This window comes from Simochromis diagramma, unplaced genomic scaffold (genome assembly GCF_900408965.1).
Source record: "Simochromis diagramma unplaced genomic scaffold, fSimDia1.1 OVJJ01000205.1, whole genome shotgun sequence".
Taxonomy (NCBI): domain Eukaryota; kingdom Metazoa; phylum Chordata; class Actinopteri; order Cichliformes; family Cichlidae; genus Simochromis; species Simochromis diagramma.
Window position 1 is genome coordinate 3,131,087 of NW_024386782.1, and position 24,297 is coordinate 3,155,383.

A 24,297-nucleotide genomic window follows, 5' to 3' on the forward strand; every position below is an offset into this window, starting at 1 on the left:
ATTGCATTTTAGCTAACCCGCCTGAAGCAACAGGCTTTATGTGAAATCATTAATTCCTCCAGCAAACATGGAGTAACAGACTTTTGTTCTCCAGTTAAATAAACCAATTTGGTCAAACAAATTACTTGTTGTTGTTTTTTTTTTTACATAGACTTGTCTCTACTTGGATTGTTTAGTTTATTGTATAACCTTGTTTCTCTATTATGTACCTTGTCTGGCAGACAGTAATAAGAATATGCATCAGCATTAAGCTGAAGATAATCTGAGTTTCCAGTTCCAAGTTAGAGGTCAATTTGAAGTCCATTGAGCCAATCTGAGAAGACGTTGAGTGGTGAAGGCATGTGGAGCTCTTCATTCGCCTTCCTGCCCCATTTATGCTTTCCTACTCACTCCTCCTTATTAGAGTATAAAATGCTTTTTGGGACCGTGCAAGCCCCGAAAGTAACTAGATTGGAAAGCAAATCTTTACCCATCTCTATGATTCATTCTGTGTAATAACATTTCATCAAAGGTTTTTTGAGAGCCCTTCTCTATTTGTTATGCTTTCGATAAGCGTATGATAAAGATTAAACTTATTACTCTGTTGGCATAAACAGGCAGGAGCCAAGGGATCAAATGAAATTACAGTGATTGATTGTATTGTTCTGCCAGTGGGATGGGGGATAATTGCCTTCTGGGTAACAGGGGATATGAATTCTCAATGTTCTGTAATTCCATCCTCTGGCGCCACTGGGGACATTGGAGATTAAAGATACCCTGTGGAGTTTTCATTGTAAGCAAACATGACTTTGTTAGGATTCAGGGTTTCTTTCCAAAATGTAGTGTGTGACTGTAAGACCTCACAAACTTACTGAAAACAAAACCTTCTATTCCTTCTTTTATTATAGGTATCACAGACCTCTTCTTCAAATGTAAAAAGTAACAGAGGCAAAAATAAACATTTTGAGGCTATATAGTTAATAATAACAAGAAGAAGAAGAAGAAGAAGAGAATAAAAGGCAATACTCTTTAAACTGATCGACATAGTGTTGAAATGAATGAGCGTGGTTAACTGATCCTTGCTGCATGCAGAATGCCAGATAACCAGAATGGCCCAGAGGTAAAAGTTCCAGAGGAATTTATCCCATGGAAAACTAGGCCCACATCATTATTCAAAACAACCACCTTTAGCTGCAGTAACTCAAAATAATCATTTCTGTGTGACTGATCAGTTTCTCACATTGTTGTAAAAGAATTTTGGTCCATTCTTCTTTACAGTGTTGATTTTGTTCAAGCATTCATTTCATCTGCTCTCCCTTATGTAGCAGGCTTGTCAGAGAAAAACTTTCTCCAAGTGTGACAATATGGTGCATTTTTATGACCGAGCAACAGCCTCAGACATAAACTGGTTCATCCCAAGGACAGAACGCCCAAACACAGGGTAAAAAACAGTTTATGAGCTGAGTGCAGTGAGGAGTGTTTGGACGTCTACATAGCAGAAACCAAACAGGGACTGCACAAATGCATGGCACAACATAAGAAAGCCACCTTAACAGGACAAACTTCAGCTAGGGTGGCCGTAGTTCAGGTGGCAGAGAGGTGACCTCAGAGTAAAGATGGACAAAGATGGACAAAGATGGCAGATGGGTTGAAAGAACAGTAAAAAAGGCCATCTACATCCATTGTGAATGATCAGCATTGAACACAGGTGATGGCTTACGACGCCAACTATCAGCCACCTGCAACCCAGTTCTGAGATCCCTTCCCAAGTACGTCAACCCCTATTCACACTATGCCTAAGGTGACCTCAATAGCTCATGTGATGCTGGAGTGGGACAATGTCTTACAGTGGTTTCGCCTGTCAGCCCCGGTGACAGGAATGACTCGTGCCTTTTTTCACACCTTGGCTCACAGAACACACCTCAGAACCTCAGAACCACCTCCAACTCCCACTAGGGGTTTTTAACCTGGGACTCTCCATCAGTTGTTTTGAGGAAACCTCTTGGATAAGAGGCAAAAAAACCCCTAAAGAAGTCCAGTTTCTTTCTTTTCAATTTCTGAAGGCTGCCAATACCAGGATGCCAATGAATCTACACAGTCCTGATAGATGATAAACTTCCGTAAAAGAATTTCTTGAAACATGCATTCACACCACTTGAAAACTTGTACAGTCATATTACAATAAGGTTGATTACAATAAGGCGGGTGTTGATAAACCTGGAAACTGCTTGTGTAGCCACTTCTCCCTGCTTTCATAGAGTGCTTTAAAAAATTCTGTGTCAGTGCACGTGTGGAAACCAGCTTCATATTTAAACCAATGGGAAAAAAATGATACAAACATAACAGGAATCCGCTTATCAAATACTGCTCCACTGTTGGTTATAAAGTCAACAGGACAGCTTTTAGTTAAGCTATTTACATTATCATTATGCAGAGCTGAGGAATACACAAATGTGTTTTATCAGATAATTCCTGTGATTATCCCCTTCCAACATGCAGGGTTACCATGGTAGCAAACAATGCAGTGCCATCAGGTCTGTGGCATGACATTCTGGTCGCTGCTCTATCAGCTTACATGAAGTCTCATGGCATTCATGTCCTCACCCTCCACTATGTGCTCTGTCACAACAGAGAGAAACATGAAGCACAGGAAATCGGGCTAACTGCCTACTTCCAGCTGCGCTGTTGGCAAAGGCTGCAGTACGATTGGACCTGTACCAGAGGAGAAGGATGAGGCTTTAGCACCAAAATAAAGCAGAGTGAGAAAAAGCTAAGGAGGCTGCCGGAAGACCCCAGATAAATCGCCATCCCTTCAAAAATAGAAAAGGTCAAATGCTCTCAACCGCTGGCTGACCTCGTGAGATGGTTGTTAATGTGCCGGTCCCCGAGGTTGCACACCACCATTAGAACGTCCTCCAGAGCCTGAGCTGTATGCCGTTTTATTGTTTCGCCGTGGCAGTCAATTAATCAAGTGGAGCCACTAATTGGTTAGATCATCTGATGTAGCCTCTAATTCAATCTAAAGAGTGAAAGAACAGCCAAATACCCCGTTTGTAATGTAACAGGGGTCCAGTGAAGCTCATACAAATCTTCAGCTGATATTTTTAATTGGAGCTGACCTCATCATGCTGTCACATTTGCGGCTCACCTGATAGGACACCCGATGTGATGAACAACAACAATGCAATTAGTGATTTATAGCAAACGGCGGCCAAAGGGAGATAAATTGTTGAAGTCACCACATTAATCGACATTTTTGAAAGCTTTTCTGTCACCTAACGGAGTCATCCAGCATTAAAAGAAGATGTAACATACAGCACAGATTCAAAGTCATGACAGTGCAAAGACATTGCGTGCACCACACCAAACCTAGTCAGCCATAACATGTTACTTTTTCATAGAGTCACAGATGTTGAGATAAAACAAGGTTGAGCTGAGTGACACGCACCTGCCACCAAGAGCTGTGCAAGTCGGCAAACATCAGTTCAATGATATCCCCCACGTGAATACTCAGTGGGGGCGCACACTGAGAAGAGGGGATGCCACTGTAGTCTCTGATCACAACCATCCTGGGCAAACCTAGCAGACAGGGAGCGTAAAGACATTAACACTCAAAATTAGAAACATTTTGTGTGACTTTTTTGAGCAACATAGAGAACTAATACATTGTGATCATTCATTTTATTTAAGGGATATAAATAGTGCAGCTACATGACCGAGAAATGTCATGAAAAAGGTGCTTTTGGTTGATTGCTCAACAAGCAGACCTGGGCTATGCAGTGAAAGATATGAGAAAATACACCTTTTTTTTTGGGAAATTCAAGTGAACCACCCATTCCATCATTTTATCCACTTTCACCACTAAAATGCTCAAAATAAATTTCCTGTATTCTTCTTACCCTGAAGGTTTAAGTACATTCTCTAACCTGATGTGTAACAGGTACATAACTACACAATTGATGACAGTGGATTCTGTCAATTTTGATAACAGCCTAAACCATCATACTGTCACTATTCTCAAAAGCAACAATTTGCCATTGCAGGAAATTCATCTCTTTGATTCCTGAATGGCTCAGTACCAATCTTTCCACAGCATGGCAGACAAATACAGCCATGAGCACGGGGCTAAGGCTAAGACTAAATACCCCTGCCAACTTAAAAGACACAGCCACTTACTCTCTCCTGACTCACACATCTAGACTTCTCAGACGCATCTCCCTTCCAGCCACAACTGCCTTGCAAACCAGCCTGGGGAAACTATTAGCTGGCTCTGACCTCAGATGAATGGAATATCTCACATTCATGTTTTTAATAAGAACAATAAGCACAGATGTCTTTCTCATAAAGGCCCTTATGGAAATTGATTTATCACAAAGGCACAGCTCAGCAGTTGAGGCTGAGGCATATAGACTGCTGGAAGTGTTTTTCTGCCGACATTTCTCCTGCCATGGTTCTCATAATGATTCCACCCACACCAATTCATCTCGGTGCTGTCTAGAGTTTAAGCATCACGGCATGAAGTGAGAAAGAGGTTTCTGTGGTCTGGTTAAGGATTTCTTCTGCATTCTATTATTCATTGGTTATTCTTGCTTAAGTATATTTGTCAAGAGGAAACTGTTGCTGTTCATTACCTCCCTTTAAACACTGCATGCATGTGAGCAAAAGAGATTTGAGTATTTGTGCACAAGTGCATTTCTAAGGAAGAATCTTGAGGATTTTTTGTGGCCAAAAAAAGAAGCATTTCAGTTGAGTAATATGTGATCAAAAGCGAATCACAGCATTGAAGGGTTAGCTTTAAACCACCCTCTATCTGTTACAAAACTCACTCTGGCCTGTGACTAACCATCTCCTTTTCATCCTGTCTGCGTTTCTGTTTTGCTACAGAAGTGAGATGAAAGAAGCTTAAGAGGTACCACGTAAAGCCCTTAGCAGGTTCACAAAAGTGGTCAAGCCATACTGACCTGGGTCCGCTGGTGTTGTGTTGTCCTGTGAATGGAAAGAGAAAGCAAGATGCAAGAGAGAGAAAAGAACATGAAACCAAGAAAGGAAGAAAGAAATATGGAGGAAGGAAAAGATTGATAAATATAGAGGTAGAGGTTTCTTACTCCCCGTGTAGGATCAGCCTGACTTGCACAGTGAGTCACATTCTTAATACATCATTCTGTGAGTGTTCTATTTTTAAGGTGGTTAGTTAAACAATATGAAAAGTTAAAGACGGAAATCAAGAGTAAATTGTTAAGGTTTCATCTTTTTAGTATAATAACCAAATAAAAACTGTAAAACACATAAATATTGTATTATTTTATCCTTGTTATGGCTACAATAGATTGTCTGCAAATTATGTGAACACAATGTCTTTATTCTGCAATTGCAGTTGAATAAGGAGAATGAAACTTGGCCATTTAAGGATATTTTTGAGGATTTTCTGCATAAACAGTTGGCTGTTACATGCCACAGATTTAGCTATGGACTTCTATACTTCTTAATTGAGGCTCTGTTTCAAAGTTGACACATAAAGACTGCCATCTAAATAGTCAATAAAGACTAAACTGGCGAGATACACCAGCTGCTGTGATTGGACAGCTGTTACATGCTAGTGCTCTGCCTTGTATTTCATTCAAATTGTAGGCGCTACACTCTGTACAAGTCTTTCAATTAAGGAGAGTCTTTAAATCAGTGTAATGTTGCTGCAAGACGAGGAACAATAAAATTACCACTTAAGCAAAGTTTTCAAAAGGGAGTTGACATTTGTACACCAACATCTTTTATCAATTTAACAAGTGCAAACTGTTCACTAGTATGACCAACTCACTGGAATATCAATGGTTTACATGGGCACAAAATCCTTTCTCACTTATATCTGTCCATAGATGAGAGTGCTTTTGTGCTCGGCGCTAGAGTTCATCTGTCTCCATAATTATGTTAGCTTAAGTGTCTAAGTCACAGAAGAGAAACAGACCGGGTCTTACCTTGGGTCTCAACTTGACAGGCTCTGCAGTGAGGTGAAGAACAGCTACAGTGAGAGGAATACAATATGAGTGCGTGGTGGCTTTCTGACATGCAACCTCAACTGTCAACCTCTGCTAGCCCTCATCATGCCTCTGAATGCATAAAGACCACAGCACTTCTGTTAAGAAGGCTTGTCAAAGGCCTCAGCTAGCTTTAGCCAGCCTGTGCATTCAAGTAGAGTAAAGAACTCAAACTACAGCACCAGAATGGTGACACAGGCCCACAACTAGACATAGGAATAAGATTCAGCAAGTACTAAATGAAGCAAACAATTATATATGTAATATATATAATTATATGTAATATAAATATTTTTAATTTGCTACTTTGTTTGCTACTTTGCTACTAATACAGAATTTAGATTTTCCTTCAGGGAGAAATAATCCTATCTGTACATTTTCAGAGGAGTAACAGTGTGTGAAAAACTAAGTACATCGAATTAATCGGTAGCCTTTAGAGCTACCTTTAGCAGCAATAACTTTAAATGACTGTTTTATCTCACATCATTGTGGAGGATTTTTGGCTCCCTGTTGTTCACAGCATTATTTCAGTTCACTGAGATTGTGCATTTCAGTCAGGTTGAGGTCTGCACTTTGACTGGGCCAACTTCATTTCTTATTCAGCCATTCTATTGGAAATCTGCTCATGTTCTGGGGATCATTGTCCTCTTAGATGACCCAGTTTTGGTCATTTCATCATTTTCATCAGCATTATGGCCAAACATCTCCATCTTGTCTGTCCAAAGGATACCGCTCCAGAAGTCACAAACCTAAGCCATGCTGCCATGTTCTTTTTAGAGAAAAGGTGCTTTTTCTTGTCAACTCTCCCAAAGGAGCCATACTCATTTAGTCTTTTCCAATCGTAAAAAGGTGATGTGTCTCTGAGATGTGTCTCTTGGGGTTCTGTTTTGGGTTGGGTTTGTTTTTTTCAAAATTTCTCTTGTGTATTAAACGGTCTGCTCTTGACCTTGAATTTGCCACTCCTGAGAAGATTGTGGCATTGTGTTAAGACAAAGATGATGAGTTAATTAAGTTCCTTTGATTAGCAGCAACTGGTTTCTACTTTCTCTCTTAATTCTTATAGCAGCAGTTTAGGTGTACTTAGATTTTTCACATGACTGTGAAAATCCACATGGCTGTAAATTTTCTATACAGTTGCAAATCTGGTACGAGTGTTTTATACCATAAAAAAACTCAAAAGAGTGACCAAACTGTTAAAAGGACTTTCTCTAAGGAGCACAAATGTGCTCAGTCGACTTCATGTTTTTTTTGCTTTTTAGATCTTTATATTTTGTGTGTTTTTAATCAAAACTGTGGCATGATGGTGATGACAAGGGTCACCCAAAATGTGGGATTGAGCAAAACAATTGGTTTGAGAGGTTTTTGTCTCACCTGTTCTCCCACAGACTCCCAGTCGACCCAGACACTCTTTATGAGCCCCCAGGCCACATTTTAGACAGAGATAACCCTGGTTAAAGATCCCCCTGGAGACAACACAGAATATATTTCATGTACAACAGCGCCCTTATAAGAAACACACTGACATTTAGAATTTGCTCTGAACACCCTCAAGATAAGAGGAATGGTACAGGACATACCATTCAGCTTTAAAACTGATGATTTCTGTCAAACACTGAGATTCAGTTCAGTATCATGCTCTTGATAAAATAATACTACTAACAATTAAACTAAGCTCATTTCAAAATAACCTTCTTTTCCCCCAGAAAAAGTGACTGAAAGCCAAAATATATAATGGGTCATTATGTTCCTTCATGCATTCAATGGAAAAAAGATTTGAAAGTTATCTTAAGAGAGCTATCAGTGAAATAACACATGATGGTTTGCTATCTTTGAGCTATTCATGTAGTTCGAGTTCATGGCAACCCTGTTTCAGGTACACGAGTGTTCGAACTTCATCCCAAAAACATAATCATCTTTAAAAAAAAACAAAAAGAGCTCACTGACAATTAATCTTACCTAAGCAAAAGATGACAGAAGCTGCAGGAAGTGATCCTTTCAAACGTGTGCATCTTAAAATGGTGGGAGTTGTGGGTGGCCTTCTCTGGTCGGATATTTGATCTAAGACAAAGAAAAATGAGCAAAACGTTGCTTAAACACTAAAATGAACTAGCAGCTCTGCATGGTTGTGCTTAACCAGAGCGCGTTAATGCTAACAAGCATGCATGTGAATATGGTTATGATCACAATGCTACCATATGCTTTGCGGCTTTCATGTTTACCACAACCTCTATTGTAAGCTGTTTCACATATGAGTGTTCTGAAAATGCCGTAACAATCAGGTTAGAGCTTGTCCAAAGTTGTCCTTCCTCACATGTAGCACACAGTAGAAGCTAGCGCATGTCAGCCACATTATTACTGAAATATTCTGTTTTTTTAGCCAAGTACTGGCCAGTACTTGAATGCTGTGACCACAACATTGCCTGCACTACTGTGAAATTGAACACCTGACATACTTTGTTTGAAGAAGTCGACAGGTTAAACCACCTAAAATGGTTCCCATGCACCTTTTTCAGGTAGGCTTAAAAAAAATCCAGAGCTGCATTGAATATGCACAAACAGCTTTAGTTTAACGTGTGAGGATGCTAATATTTGCTAATTGTCTCTAAACACAAACTACAGCCCTAGAATCATGCTGCTCATATGGCTAAAAACATGTAAGGACTATGTTTGTATGAGTGGGCGTCTCAGTAGTGGGAACAATTTTCTTCCTGTTTACTCAAATACAATTCATTCTTAATAATTTCTTCATCAACTAAACAGAGCAACTTTGTTGTGGGAAGAACAATCTTTAGTTTATTCCTTCAGCTGATTGAAATAAAAGCAATTTTACCTACAGTGCACGCATCCGAATAAATGAAGAGGACTTGAATGAGCCCAGGCAAATCTAATTTTGATCTGCATGTGTGCATCTGCACCATGAGAGGTGGAAACGTGAATAGCAGGAATAGGCAGCCTTTCTGGAACGTGAATAAACACACAAAACATTTTTGTATTAAACACGCCATCCAGAAGCCACTTAGACTGAGTGCTCCCATAAGTGAGTCCTTCATCAAAAGCCCACATCCTCTTAGGTAGGTACAATTTTCACTTTTTGAATTGGCCCCTTCTGGTGTCATTACTCAATGCACAGAGGCACAAGTCGCTGTTTTCAGGTGCAAACCCTGCCCGTGCGGCAAAACAGTTTTAAACCTGGGGTGAAAATGGATACAGCCTTTTCTTTTAAATTTTGGAAATTACACATTCAGTTTTTTGTGCCAGGGGCTTAATGGTAATGGAAGTGTAGAAATTCATACGTCACTGCATAAAGTTTAAGTTCAAGGAAAGACAGAGAAGTACTAAAACTGCACATTGTGTACTGTACAATTTGCATTGCTGGTACAGTAAACATATCAAGAATACTTTCACTGAGAAGTGTATTTAGAAAGGCCACAGCATACAGTTGGGTTTCACATATATATACAACCCCAACAAAAAAAACATTTGTTCAGTCAGAGTGTGATGTCAAAACAAGACAGTATTCTTCTAAATCAACCTAAAATAGGATGCGGATGGGATATCTGCCCGCAAAAGCTTCCTACTGTTACAAAATAATATGAAAGATATATCTCCATAAAGCACTGATTTGAAAAACCATCGAGGCAGAGTGACTTCTTTGTAGTTCTGCAGCTCTCTGGAACAGTTTATGTTAACGTGCAGCTGTATATGTGTGTGTGAGTGTGTTATCTTACTGTTGTCAGCAGTGTGTGCTTGGTAACAGCTAAGACCTGATCAAACAGTGCACATGAAAGAGTCAACACCTCTTTTGGCCTTGGAATAACACACATGCAAACAAAGACAAATAAACAGCGTACACACCCACACATAAGACCAGTGTGATTATGTGTCTGCAGCACGGCTACCAAACTGTCACCGCTGTGGTGTTCATGTCTCTGTATACTCACATGGCCATTTCAAACTGATCCAGCCACTTCTTCTTCAGCTCTCTGGTCTTAAAAAAGAGTTCAAAGCCCGTGTGCCCCTGCTGGTGTGTCACATAGAACCCGTAGCACCACTGTGGGGTTCAAGAAGAAGGAAATAATCAAATTCACTGGTGTGTTTTGTTTTCTTTTTCTTTCTGATGCATTTTGGGTGCAGAAGCATTTATGTGTGGGGCTAAACTGACTAAATGTATACAGGAATAATTACCTCACAGAATCAACACTTTCGTGGCGGGGGACACAGTAGTTTGGTTGGTGAAAATCTTTCTTCACAGCAAGAACAAACTTTTCATCTATGTCATAAATCCCCAATACCATGACAGGTTGTTGCAATGTAGTTATCCGTTTAACTGTAAATAGTGCATCGTGCTCTGTAATTGGGATGGATGCATTGTCTGAAATACCAGAGAATGACTACTGAGCTACTGGCTGTTAAAACAGCTGAATAAAAACCTTTAGGGAAAATAAAATACACCCAAGTAAACTCTGAGTGACTCCATCCGATGCTGTTGTTTTACTGGTTATCATATATTCCAGTTTGTGAGTTTGTATTTAAGTTAGGAATGCAGACGCCCACACGGTCTTTTGTCAAGCTGAAAATATTGTTACACATACGATAATAATAAAATAGCGCTGCATTTTGGGAAAACATGTTTATAGGCCTTTTTTTCTTTTTTATGAAAAAACAGGACAATTTTTACATTATTAAATATGAAACTCAAGTCGAGAGACAGTCACCTTAGCTTCAGTTAGTCTACACTCATTTTTTAATTTAGACTATAATTCAATTCAATTTACTTATATGCCATCTGCTGCAACTATAGTTCTGACTATACATTCATACAGTACTTTAGAAACCAATGCAGGCACAGTGACACCGTCCGCACATTGACAGACCTCGGGGGTCCAAACCTGCCCAATAAAGTCCTTGGGGCCCCTCTAGTGAGACCAGTGACACTTGAGTTATAAGTTACACAAACCCATACAAAGTGGCAATGAAAAACTAAAGACTCATATTGCTGATAAGCTGCAGTGTGAGCTCAATCGATTCAGCTCCCAGTAGTTGCTTCTAAGTGAGGACGATGGGCAGGTCAGACTTTGAGAACTACCCCTTATCTCGCTTTAAAACTAGCTTGTGAAGCTGTTTCACTCAAAAACTACAAATACGTTGGAAATGTGTTGAGGACACTGTGTGCTCACAGTCGTTGGTGATTTCCCTGATCCATTTCTGCACCTACAGAAAATGTCTCTCTTTTCTTTTTTCTATTTTGCCTCTGCAATCAAAGACAACCATGTTTGCACTGTTATAACTATAGCTACATTTATCTATGATTGTACTGCATGTATGTGCCAGTGCAAGTACAAGTGCAGTTTTTTTGTTTTCATTAAAAAGCGAAGTCACTTGAGCCAAATGCCCCCCCCCCCCGTCAAAGTTGCCTGTCCAGTTCATGTGGTCTGTTGCCAAGCTTGCACATGCAAGGAAACCTCCTGCTGTGAAGTGACAGTGCTAACCACTGCAACCAAAAGTGCTACAGACACAGTGCTTCTAGTGTATGTGATAAGTCGATCAGGATTAGCTTCATATCTACCATACAGACATAAGAGTGGTGCCTGTACTGCAGTATAGGGGAAATAAACCCATTCACCAAAATGCCAAATTCTTCCTTTATTGTTCCATCACACACGAGCCATGTCTAAAGAAAATATTATATATGCTATTAAAAAAAATATATATATATATATATATGCTATTCCTCATCACCAGCATTTATGCCTTGTATCTGACCAAGACAACTAAGGGCTTACTGAATCATGGTAATCTCAAAATATCTAAAATACAGTCTGGGTTTAATTTTATTTAGCATCATTTTGAACCACCTTGTAATTTGTAATCTTGCCAATCACACATTTCTTTTAGTTCAAACAATGACATGACAAGATAGACAAAAAGAGGAAGACCACAGAGAAAGGTTTAGAGAAGCAGTGACAAGAAGACAAGCAGATTGCTGGTGTGACAGAAGAGAAGAAGATGATGAAGGTGGAGAAGAAAAAGACAAAGAATGGCAAGGCAAAAAGAAATGCAGACACCACCCTTCTAACATAAAGCCATAACGCTTTTATCAGTCTCCACTGACGTCTTTGTGCCAAGATGGCTGCCACCAGCCTCACAGATCAGTGCATCAAGAGAGCAGCAGCAATAAGATTTTAACACGTGCTCTGCACAGAGAGTACTGAATGGCTTAAGCTGTGTTAACATTGAGACAGAGCGTTCTAATCTGTCTTAGAGAAACTAGAAAGCTTCGGAAAGTCCTAAATTTCAGAACATAACTTCTAGGCCAGAAACCGGCCAGCTATACCAGATCTTGACCACGTCTTCTGAATTTTAAACTGACAACTGTTTGCTTGTTGTCTTCAGAAGCATATTCAATTAACCAGCTATCCCCAAATGCATTTTTTTCAACCACTAGCTACTAAATAGCTCCACAGGAGCACTTTCAGTTTAAGTGCCTTGCCCATGGGTCCATTAAGGGACTTTTTAAATCATTTCCCAAACCTCTTGGCTTTTTCAAGTCTAATCTGCTTCAGCTGATTGTATCATATTTAATAACAGAAAAAGTGGTTGGGCTTTACCTGTCTGTGACTGGCTCTGAAAAGTCCTGAGAGTTTCTGAGTGTTAAATCATTGATAACCGTGAGGGTGCTCGGTGGTCACAGCGCTCAATGAAATCTACCAAAAAATAGGCTGTAGCTTTAAATGGCCTCGGAGGATTGCGCACATCCTTCACCTGATATTAATATCGCTGTCTTGTGTGTTCATGGGGGTAGGTACAGAGTATCTCTTTCTCTGACTATTAGCTTTTGGGTGCAAGTCTTGCGACAAAGAAATTCTTACACATGTGTCTGTGTCATTTTGTGCAGCATTAAATAAAGGTCGTATGTGATTGATGGAGCTTTAGGTTGAAAGCAGGATAAAAATGACGGGTAGAAATGTATCCGACCGTGTTAAGAATCATTAAGGGGTTTATGTCACTGCATGTTTCAGACGAGATTTTTAATTCAGAAATATTGAATAATCCTATCTAAAATATACCAATCACTGTCAAACGGAAAATAGACAATAGAGTAAATGAGGATGATAATAGAGTCTCTTTGAGAAAAACCACAGAGCCATTTCATTCTGGCAAGCTGTCACTTTCACATTAGCAATCAGCAGCAGAGTGAGAAGACACCATCTGTGGGCATACATCAACAAGACATCAACAAGTCCACTCCACTACAATACGGCCTGCAAATGTTCCCACAAGCCGAAAGATAGCATCGTGTGTAAACTGTATGCACCTTACGGGCTTCTACATCCGTGTTTGCCAAAAAACAAATAAACGCTACAGCCAAACTGAATGACAACATTCCTTAGTGTATTCATTAGCGTAATTTACAGACAGATAAAGATCCATTTCACAATAAAAGATGACTTAGAAAAATACTAATATAGTACACCGTGTCTGACCTTTTTACCCTCTCTGTCAGGCGTGGGGTTGTTTGTGATCTTGAAGTAGTTGAGGTCAAGTATGTCTTTCATCTCATAGTTGTCTCCTCTTCGCTTGCAAACAATGACGGCCACATCAAATAAAAAGATGTGCCTATGAAATAAGAAGACAGAGTGTTACATTGCTTCATTATTAACATGAGTATATATGTCACGTACAGTTGTTGCAAAGTAGGTTTGTTTTTATTGTTGTTACTTTCTTGCCTTAGAGGTTAAGAAAGCTGACACCAGTATTTGGCTTAACTCTGAAGGTAAATATATCAGATACCACAGTTTTAGTCTGACGTTTTCTTGGATGCCTGAAAGTGTTTGTATCCCGCAACTTTTGTTGTAGGGTAGGGTTCTTTTTTGTTGCCAACAAAACAAGAACCCTATGACCCCAAGTCAGTAAACTCAATATTGCTGATTCTTTCTTTCTTTTTTTTTATTTACAAAAATGAAACCAACTTATTTTCACTCCAAATTCCACATTTTTCTGAAAATTTGAAAACCATTACATTAAAATTAATTTAACATGCATGTGTTTCCTGTCTGCAATCCTAATTTTCCTTCCCAAACAATGAACTTGGAGGTACAACAACCTGTCCTGTTTCTTCTTGTCAACACTGGAGACTATGCGCACCTCTCCATCTCCCTTTGGCCGGCCGTAGGTGACTAGCGGCGTGTTCTGCAAACAAAACACGAAGGAGGTAAAAACGCTAGACTATACACTTTGGAGATCAAGCAACTCTTAAAATGTCAAGGCTCATCTTTCTCAAGGCTTGAAAAACATACAAGGATCATATCTGATTAAGTCAACATTTTGATGCAGAACTGGGACCTACCAACTGGAATCCAAGCGAAAGTTGAATTTAAAGAGTTAAAAAGAAGAGAAAAATAAATGAAGATAGTTTGAGAAAGCAAAAGGTTTTAATCACACCTAACAGCTACTTCAGGAATGCAATATATATTCAAAAGTACCTAAAAGTATACTAATATGAATCAAATCCCCATAAAATATTAACTTCTGCAAATAAATTTTCACATAATATTCACAATAAGACATCAGGTAAGTTTTTGGACATTCAATTGATTAGATCAGTTGATTCCTGCCACCTGATTCACTGATTAAAGTTCATTCATGTGCAATCAGGTCAAGACAAGGATGAGGGTCTTTGTAATCTGACAAGCTCTCTTGTCTCTGATGCTGGGTTTCACGACTCTCTGTAACCTCCCTGTTTTTTCTTTGACCAGCTTCTCTCAACTACTGAAACCTTCAGAAATGTAAAAACATAATTTACATTTTAATGTCAGCGGTAATGCTGAACAATAATATAAATATATTTCAGTGGATGCAGCTAAATTGCATTAATTATCCACAATTATGCAGATTACTTTTAAATCATTCTTAACTAAAATGTTTTATTATCCCATCAGACACTTATTATGATTCTGTTTTTAATCACAGTTGAAAAACCTACAAAAAAAAAAAAAGAAAAATTCTTCACATCTCGCACCTAAGAAGAATGACTGAAATATTTAGTAAGCTATTACCCAATACATTTTCTGTGGATAGTCATCACTGCAGCTCTAAATGGTATTATCTTTCTCTAAATCTCTGATATGGTTTAAGGCGGGATTTTTAAGACCTCAAAGATACATAAAATACACTTTTTACCTCTATTATTAGCCGTATATAGTGGCATCTTTTATCATTGTGCATGTTTGAGCTGAATTCTGTTTCGTGGTGGATTCCCTTAGACTACATTAAATTTAGACAAAGACTGGACTTTTTAAGCACTTGCGAAAACTAAATGTCTTCTAAAAGAAAAAACACGTTGCAGTGATATTTTACACTCTTATGTGGTCAATCCTAACAGCTGCTGCTAATTGTTGAAAAAATCTTTATTTTACCAGGTTTTCAATAGACCTCTGGTACTGGTCGATCTCCCTTAGAGTCTCATTATCTCTCTTCACCTCGTTGACGTACTGAGCCAGGTCCTGACAATACAGACCCACACAGACACAAAAACACACATATTATGTTTTGTAAGTTCAGTCTGAAGGAATTTAAACATGAAAAACAAATCGTGTTGTAAAGATAGTATCATGTCTTTTGTGCTACATTTTGGGGAAATCGCCCATTTAAAATATGTGCATGTTTCAGTGCTGAGAATTAGATGGGGAGACAAAGTGAATGACAATATTCTCCACACCTTTATTTTAAATGGATAAATGCGTGTTTGTATTGTAGTTTCTTTTTCTTGTTTGTTTCTTCAGTCAGAAAAGCCATCATGTCATGTTGTGTGTGTGTGTTTGAGTTTGCTTCCTATTTTTATTTAATAGGTATTGATAGCTGAATGGCACAGACCGTTTGGAATAATCTGCTGAATCAGCCTGCTTTTGCTAACAGTCTAAAATCACTATGATTACGTACCATTTACCATAAGCACTGCACTTACTTTCATGGCATCAAGAGCGATCTTCAGGTTGCTCTTGTCAGCAGCATCCTGAGTGTGTTTGACTAGCTCCTGTTAGAGAGGAAAAGAAAATAAGTGGCAGACTACATCCACTAACAGAACTACAATTGCATAGGCAAGCACATTTAGCATCACTGCATGGATTGATTTTATATTAAGGATCACTTTTAAATTGTATGAAAGACAAGATTCATCCTATACCAAATGGGTCCCTTCATATTCAGAGGACAGCTGTTAAAACATCAGGATAGCGTCAGGTAATTAGATAATTACACTCTGAAATCAAAATTAAATGAATGAAGAAAGAAAGGGAGGGTTTCTTTCTTCTGCTTTGTTTAATTTTCAAAGTATATGAAAAAAAAAGCTTCTCGGCAAAGGCTGGTGATGGGATTTATCAAAGTATAAATATCATTTGAAGCAAATGAAGTAAGTTTAATTCTCGTCCATGATCTTTCAGAACAATTAGAAATACAATACTGTGCAAATGTCTTGAGTCGTTCCTCATTACTTTATATTTTACATGGAAAGTGGGATAGTGCAGTGATTCGCTGAAATGTGCAAATATTCATGGAAAGCATACAAAGCAAAACAGTTCTAACGAACATGAAATTTTATATTTGGTAAGATCAACTTTATTTTTCAACACAGCCTAAAATCTTGTGGGCAAGCTTCGGCTGCTGCTGCCTTTTGTTCCATTGTATATGAAGTTGAGTCCACACTGCTTCACTAATGTTGAGGTTTGGGCTCTGAGGAAGCCTATAACTGACAATGTTTGTATGTTTTCGAATCCAGGTATGCTTTTACTGCATTGGTAGTGTGTTTGGGATCATTTTTATGCTGTTGCAGTTGGCAATCAGATGCTTTTCAAATGGTATTGCGTAGGAGAGCAAATTCTGATGGTACTTTTCTCTGTTTATACTTTCATCAGTTTGACAAGACCCCAACACCATCCATCGCCTTTGCCTCCACCATGTTTTAAAGATGGCTGTAAACACTCACTGTTGCTGTCCCAGCGTCCTCCTTAGTGGAGATTTGAACCAAAAATTTCAATTTTGGATTCGTGACTCAATAAGACCTGCTGCCACTTACTGTCAGTCCAGTTTCAGTATGGCGCATAATTGATCTCAGGTTTTTTTGTGCGGTTTCACATCCTCAAAAATCCTTCCGTGACAGCCACTCTTCCACCGAGACCATTTTTGATGAGGCTTCAGTGAGCAGTAGATGGATGAACTGAAGAGTCAGCGGCATCTCTCAGGTGTCGTGTCAGGTCTTTGTTGACTGTCAGATACTTTTCAACGACTAAAAACACTTTTTATGCCTAAACCTGGGCATTCTGGGGAAATTCAACTAGAGAAACGGGAAGAAATTATGTGGTCTAAGGCGTTTGGAAAGAAAAGCGTCTAGACTTCCAAGAAGCTTCTTCAGTTCTAAGGTCAAATTTTGGAGAGTCCCAGACTTAAGCCCTGTGGGAGTGTTCCCCCAAGAGGGACAATGGACCCCCTAGTGATCCTCTAACCTAATCACACGAACCAAGGTGTGAAAACGGGTGTAGGTCACAATCAGCCAAGGTTTCGGGTGAACTCATTGTGAAACCTAGCCCCATGCTATTATGTGATTTCCTGAGGTCAGAAGGCCCAGGATGTGAGTGGGTGTTAAGGTGTCTGGGATCCTACACAGACAAGAAATCGCGTGCTTCTGCAACAAGCTGCAAGTAACAAAGTGCCTAAATACACTGTTTAAAATAGGTTCTTTGCTAAGTTGCCTGTTATGTGTAGACACAACATTGACTCATCTGATGAGTTGGCCAAGAAAAATAAATAAATAAATTTTTAAAATGGTCGGGTACAAGGACTGGATGCAAAATGAGTGAAAAAGCAGCCAATGTCCAAAGATAAATGAGGAAGGAAAATATAAAGACTTGAGGAGTGGCTCAAGACTTTTGCACACTATATAAATATCAGTAATGTAAAGGTAAAGATAATTAATTCCATAATATATTCATAAAATCCATTATATAGGTAAATTTGACAGTGTACATCCATCCATCCATTCATTCGCTTCCACTTGTCCTCTTTCAGTGTCGTGGGGGGGGGGAGCCTATCCCAGCTGTCTTAGGGTGAGAGGCAGGGTACGCCCTGGACAGGTCACAAGTCTGTCACAGGTCGCAAGTCTAGCACATAGACACAGACAACTCTTCGCACTCACTCATAAAACAGTTTTAAATTTTAAAGTTCTTCTGTTCTTCAAGCTTGAAGTATAAAGATGAATACACACGTGGTTTTTCTCTTCCTAGATGCAATAAACAAAACTCATATGAATACACTGCACTGCTGACATTCAAATACTATTTGAATGTCAGCAGTTAAAGTGCAGGAAGAAAAAGGGATGTCACACACACACACACACACACACACACACACACACACACACACACACACACACACACACACACAGAAACACCTATTTCTTTAATCACATGAAAGTTACTGTTGTGAGCGCAACCTGCACAGGGGAATCAATCTGTTGATGAAACCTGTCCACAATCTCCCATGGAAGACGTTGGGTTCATTACCATCAAAACAACTGTTAAGCAATAAAGAAAAGATGCAACAATTCTAGACCACAGTGAATTGTTTCCACAGCAAATAAGACTACGTACTTGAACAGAAAACGTGTTTGCTAGCATTGTGCTTCATTTTCTGCTGACATTTTATTTTTAATTCTAGACAGATGCTGCTAGTTAAAAATACATGCCGCCAATACTCTGTTTGTTGCGTGCGTTTGATGTTCGTGGCAGAAAAACTGCGTTAGCGAGATTTAATCATTATTACAGCATTATGTATATTATATGTGCTTAATATTAAAAGTGGTAGAATGACTTTCGGTGTGACTAGCTCTGTGGTAACGTGACACAATAAGAGATTAACTATTGTTCAAACTGGTGTGTCTGCACCGTGTATGGCACAATGCTCTTTCCTAACTGTGCTGTAACCTCTTTCGCTTAATTTCCACCTCGCCACTTCTTTTCCCCTTTCATTCTTTTTTGTCCCTCCATCACACAGTTTTTCCTCAGGGGTGTCTGAGAACTCCCAGGATCAACACCATTCACCATGGAGGGCTTTACCTTCGACAACAATTTTTTTTAAAAGCTCTCCAGGCAAAGCCCTCATCTATCCTGCCAGCTGTAGTCTGACCTCTGATTCATACTGAGCTGGGGAGATGGTGTCATACAGTAAATCAGTATGCAGTGAAATCTGTGGGAATCTAACAAGCTTGAAGTCTGGAATCCAGTATGTGAATGAATACTTTATGTACAACTGTCCTGCAAAATGTGTAACAAATCTACATAAATTCTGAGAATGATTTAAAACAATCTTGGTTCAGTTAATTTTGGAGGAAAAAGGAGAATATATCAAAATGCACTAACATAATGAACTAAATAATAACCTAGACTTTTTTTTGAGTGTGGTTCTTCTGGGATATCAAAGGGAGAGAACAATGAATCAAATTTGTGGAGGATGTCGCCCTCAAGTGGTCACTGACATGCTACAAGGTAGTTGGAGCAACTAAAATAAAGTTGACAAAAGCCCTTTTCACTCTGAAGTGATTAAAACTTGCACCAAATGTAAAAAATATTTTTAGTATTAAATAAACATCAAACTTTTTATGGATTTTTCTAGGGCACACATAGAAAAAAACCAAACAACATCTGGAAATTCTGGATGTTCGTTCCTCCCATAGCAACAAGTAACAGTGCAAGCACCCCAGCAAGAAGCTGGGTTGCAACTGACAATTATTTTTATGACCAGTTGATGAATGCTTTAGTATTTAAAATATTTGCAAATGATGATAAAATTCTTTCAATAGCAGTATGTGTTCCGGTGTGTTTTTAGTGGGTTACCCATCTTTCATTTCTTTTTTTTTTTTGCCAAATTAAAAATGTTTCCTTTATTATCGCAGAAGATTAAGAGAAAAAAAAAATCCCACCTATGAACCTGGAACAACCCAATTTTTTTTCAATTTGACATTTTTGCTTTCTTTTCTGGGATCAATCAACTAATCTTTCGCTACACATAAACATAAATTATTCCACTGAAATTGCTCAGTATAAATGTAGATGTATATAAAGTGATAAGTGAGTCATAGATATTAAAATAATACCAAATACTTGTTAACCCAAAGAAAAAATAACAAAGCCACAAAGACTTTTCTGTCACATGTTATTTTTATGCTACTGCGTGAGTCAAACATCTCTACCTGCAAAAGGAGATGATACTTTAGGACTCTCTGCATTGGGACAACCAGCAGGTCCCTCAGTGTAAACTTCCCATTGTTGGCCCTTTTGGAGCACTCCTGGAACAAAAATGTAGCAACTGAACAGTACGACCTAGAATGCATCAAATACATTCACTTTAAGTGTCCTGTTGATGTAACTCTGACTGGCAGTAAGAATGACAACATATATATTTTAAATTCTAGTATCATTGTTGTTAAAGCTGAAGCAAAGGAAGCGCATAATGCATTATCTAAAGACGTGTAAGTGTAGTGAAAACAGTATACACTAGAGGTCACTGAAAGCTTGATCTGTATATCGGTGGTCATTGCATGTTATAGACAGGCCCGCTTCTTCTAATGTCTCACCTCCAGCTTCAGACGGACATCCTCCTTCTCTTTGCAAATGAGGTCTAAAACGGCGATGGCAATTTCCACTCGACTGCAGTATATTCCATAAATGAGCAATCTATAAAAATTCAATGGAAATGAGGTCATGATGAGTGGTGACTAGCAGGAAGGGACATTGGGTGTGCACGGAGGGCCACACATGTTGTTAAGGATCATTTCTCAAACAGCTGTATATACATATATATATTTAGTTTTAATCTGAACCTTTCTGAAACACACCTGTACAAAGTTTAAGGACTTAAAATGTGTGGGCTTAAAGAATGATTTTTTTATACAACACTGACAGCTTTAATATAAATTTTGCAGATAGCAATCAATGAAAATTAAATTACTACAAAAATCAGCACTTCTGTAGTTGCATATTTCCACAAGCGAAAGTTCAACTCAAATAACTGAGACTTTTCTTTTTTGTTACATGCAACATGTTCATAATTCCTCACATACCTCTCTTTGTAGCTGATAAAAATCTGGTAGAGATTTAAGGCATTTTTGTTTAAGATGGAATCCTGCACTTCAGCCATCAGGCTCTTGTGAAGTCTAACCAAGTCCTGCATCAGAGAAAGAAGCCGTCAGTATCTGAACAGAAAAGTGTATCTTTCAATTGTGTGTGGCAAGAGTGAGAACTAGCGTGACTTACTGGAATGTTTACAAAAACTTTGTCTATTTCAGAAGTAGAGAAGAATTTCTTCAGTGGGTTCAGGAAATACTGGAGACAGAAGCATTGAAAACCTAAATGAAACTGAATTCAGCTCCTCTTCTTAGGCCATTTTACTTATTTACTGTACAGCTGGAAACTACAAACAGCGTGAAAGTGAATTTGTAAATAATTTATAACTCATACTGAAACCATTTACACACGTCACGTAGGATGTTTGACAGCAAACAAATTAGGGAATTGGCAACTGGGGATTTCCCCAAAATTCCCCATAAAAACCCCAATATTGTGCTCCGTGTGTTGTATAAAATTATAACAATTACAGAATTTACTGTCACTGAGATTAGATTTAGCATTATGATGCAGTAAATCCATCATTTGTTAGTTCAAAAGAGGAAAAACAAGAGTTCAGTACCTTCTCAATTGACTCGAGGGTTTCCGTGTATTTCTCCTCTGTCTGTTTAATCTCTGTAAGGCAGCAGCTTCGGATATCAACCTCTGCTTGCTTCTAGAAAGACAGATATCTTAGAAACTGTTGCTTGAATGTTTAAAAGAAAAGAAAATCTTTTTGTTAAGCCTTTATTTCTATCTGCAGACAGGAAAGCAATGTTTTAACAGCCACCAAACAGAGAGTAAGGTGCAGCAGGTGGCAAGTGAATAGATGAAGAGAACAGAATTAGGCCCCTTCAAACCAAAATTTACTAAAATACTTTTAAAACTATCAAGAAATCGGAAGAATCTGCCTTTGATATGCTTTAAATTTTAGGATTAGTTAGGAGGATTTTTCAATTTGCAAGTATAACCCATATAAAATGTTTCAATAGTTAGATTTATTCTATTCTTTATTCTAAGTAGTAGGATTTAAATAACAGACTAGTAAGGTATCTCACCTTATTTTATAATATAATTTAGTCATTCATGTGTGTGTACATGTTTAGACATCTTTGTGAGGACAGAAAATTGTCATGCTTCTTTACTTGTGGGGCCCCACACTCACTTATGGGGACAAAATGCCCGTCCTCACGAGTTCGAAGGCATTTTTGAGGCTCAAAATGTGGTTTCAGTGTCAGGGTTACAATTAGGTTGTGGTTAGTACTTATGGTTAGCAGGTTAGTACTTTTTTTCACAGGACTTACAATCCCATGAAATTTTTCTACGTGACTCTATAGAGATTAGGGGCTGCAGAGGGGCGTAAGACTACTATAACATATACCGTATTTCCCGGACTACAAAGCGCACCTGAATATTAGCCGCACAAGCTAAAATCAGTGGAAAATCCTGTTTTGTACATACATTAGCCGCACCTGACCAAAAGCCGCAGGTGTTTCAATGTTGACTTATCATATGTAAGAGAATATGCACAAAGCGAATTGTCAGGAAAGAGATGGCTGTTTGGAGACACATCACTTTTATTAATATTTTGAAAAACAAGTTATGGGTACATATTTGCACATGTGCTGTGCTTCATAAATGAGTAACAAATGTAGTACATAACAGTAACCTACAGCACACCAGAAAAATAGATTCTGACTACCTTTTAGGCTCAGGTGCAGTGACACAGCTTTAACAAGGAGAAAAGTCAGTCATTCACCACCATCTTCCTGCGCACTAAAACCACCAAAGTCCTCTTCTCCAGTGTCGGATACGAACAGGCTCAGGATGGCTTCGTCATCCACTCTCAGCTTCTTTCCTTCGTTGTCACTTTCAAAACAAAAGAAGTCCTCGTTGTCAGTGTCAGAGTCGAACACCCTCTGAAGGGCCGTGGCGGTGTCCTCCTCTTCATCATGCAGCAGTCCAGCCCTTCGAAATCCGTTGGTGATCGTGGATGTTTTCACACTTTTCCACGCTGTCAGAATCCACCGGTGGAGTTGAGCATAACTTGCTTTTCGCAAGTTTATCGCCGCTGGTCATCCACGACTCCCGCTGAACGCGTAGCGCTACTTTGAAGTTTGTTTTTCGCGCTACTTGTACGGCACTATGTTGCCTGGCGGATGGACATGTGAACCCCGATCCTTCCGCCAGGCAACGTAGTGCCGTACAACAGCGGAACAAACAAAACAAATCGTCTTACGATATCACAAAAATCATGGACAATCCATAGAAAAGCCGCACCTGACTAAAAGCCGCAGGGTTCAAAGCTTGTGCAAAAAGTAGCGGCTTATAGCCCGACAATTACGGTATGTCTCTTAACTCATTATATATTAGTATATGACTGGAACATTTTTTACACTGTGGAAGTGTAAGTTATTTAAATTATGAGTCTTGCTCAGTAAAGATGTTGCAATGCTGAGTTTTAGAGGATTATCCTGCACCGGGTAAGAAGCTGCACTAAACTTTTAGTAATTAGGATTTTGTGGATTTTGTTTCCAACAACGCCCACCAACTATTCGACATGTGAGTTAAAGGTATTCAGTGTTTTGTGTGGTGTTTGAGAGGTGTGTGTGTGAGCGCTGACTAATTGTGGTACCAGTGGGGGAAGCTGCTCCGTTCTCATGAGGTCTTCATAGATCTCGCCACCAGCATAATCGTCTTCTAGGCCATAGACCGCTGCATACAAGTCATCTTCGTCCTCAGGAACATTCTCACTATGACATACACAAAAAATAAAAATAAACACCACTGAAATCTGCTGATTATCAGTAAATTTTTGCATTCACAAGAGATGCAAGAAGTAACCTTTGTTACACCGGTTGAGTAACTCAGCATTAAATAACAATCACTGCGTTTAACATTCAGGAATTATGTATTTCCAAAAGGAATGATTCACAGAAATGAAAATTCTGGAGATTATTAAAAGCCTTATTTGCCACGAGCGTAATGCAAAAATTGCTCTATACACCTGTGATTACTCTTCTCTGTCGATCAATCACATTGTCAGCAGCACCCATCCAGATCCCTGATGTGGGTGTGCAAGCACTCAGCAAAAACATGTAGAATTACTCATTCATTTCCTCTGACAGTAACATCGA

The 24,297-nt window shown here is 38.9% G+C and overlaps 1 protein-coding gene across 3 annotated transcripts in view; it reads right to left on the bottom strand.

The window, feature by feature from the left end:
• The window catches only part of LOC120724320 (guanine nucleotide exchange factor VAV3-like), a 51,318-nt gene that overhangs the window by 14,431 nt on the left and 12,590 nt on the right, over positions 1-24,297 (bottom strand). Inside the window, exons 5-20 of one of the 3 annotated variants that reach the window (XM_040016482.1) lie at positions 23,796-23,913; positions 21,744-21,833; positions 21,311-21,379; positions 21,118-21,221; positions 20,632-20,731; positions 20,248-20,343; positions 15,973-16,041; positions 15,425-15,511; positions 14,113-14,198; positions 13,493-13,625; positions 9,950-10,059; positions 7,965-8,066; positions 7,380-7,471; positions 5,949-5,992; positions 4,941-4,965; positions 3,428-3,558 (exon numbers count right to left, since the gene is read on the bottom strand). In XM_040016482.1, the coding sequence (XP_039872416.1) occupies positions 3,428-3,558; positions 4,941-4,965; positions 5,949-5,992; positions 7,380-7,471; positions 7,965-8,066; positions 9,950-10,059; positions 13,493-13,625; positions 14,113-14,198; positions 15,425-15,511; positions 15,973-16,041; positions 20,248-20,343; positions 20,632-20,731; positions 21,118-21,221; positions 21,311-21,379; positions 21,744-21,833; positions 23,796-23,913 (1,456 nt within the window). Of the gene's footprint in view, positions 1-3,427; positions 3,559-4,940; positions 4,966-5,948; positions 5,993-7,379; positions 7,472-7,964; positions 8,067-9,949; positions 10,060-13,492; positions 13,626-14,112; positions 14,199-15,424; positions 15,512-15,972; positions 16,042-20,247; positions 20,344-20,631; positions 20,732-21,117; positions 21,222-21,310; positions 21,380-21,743; positions 21,837-23,795; positions 23,914-24,297 lie in introns of all 3 variants that reach the window. The other 2 variants (XM_040016489.1, XM_040016474.1) reach the window with 2 other exon arrangements.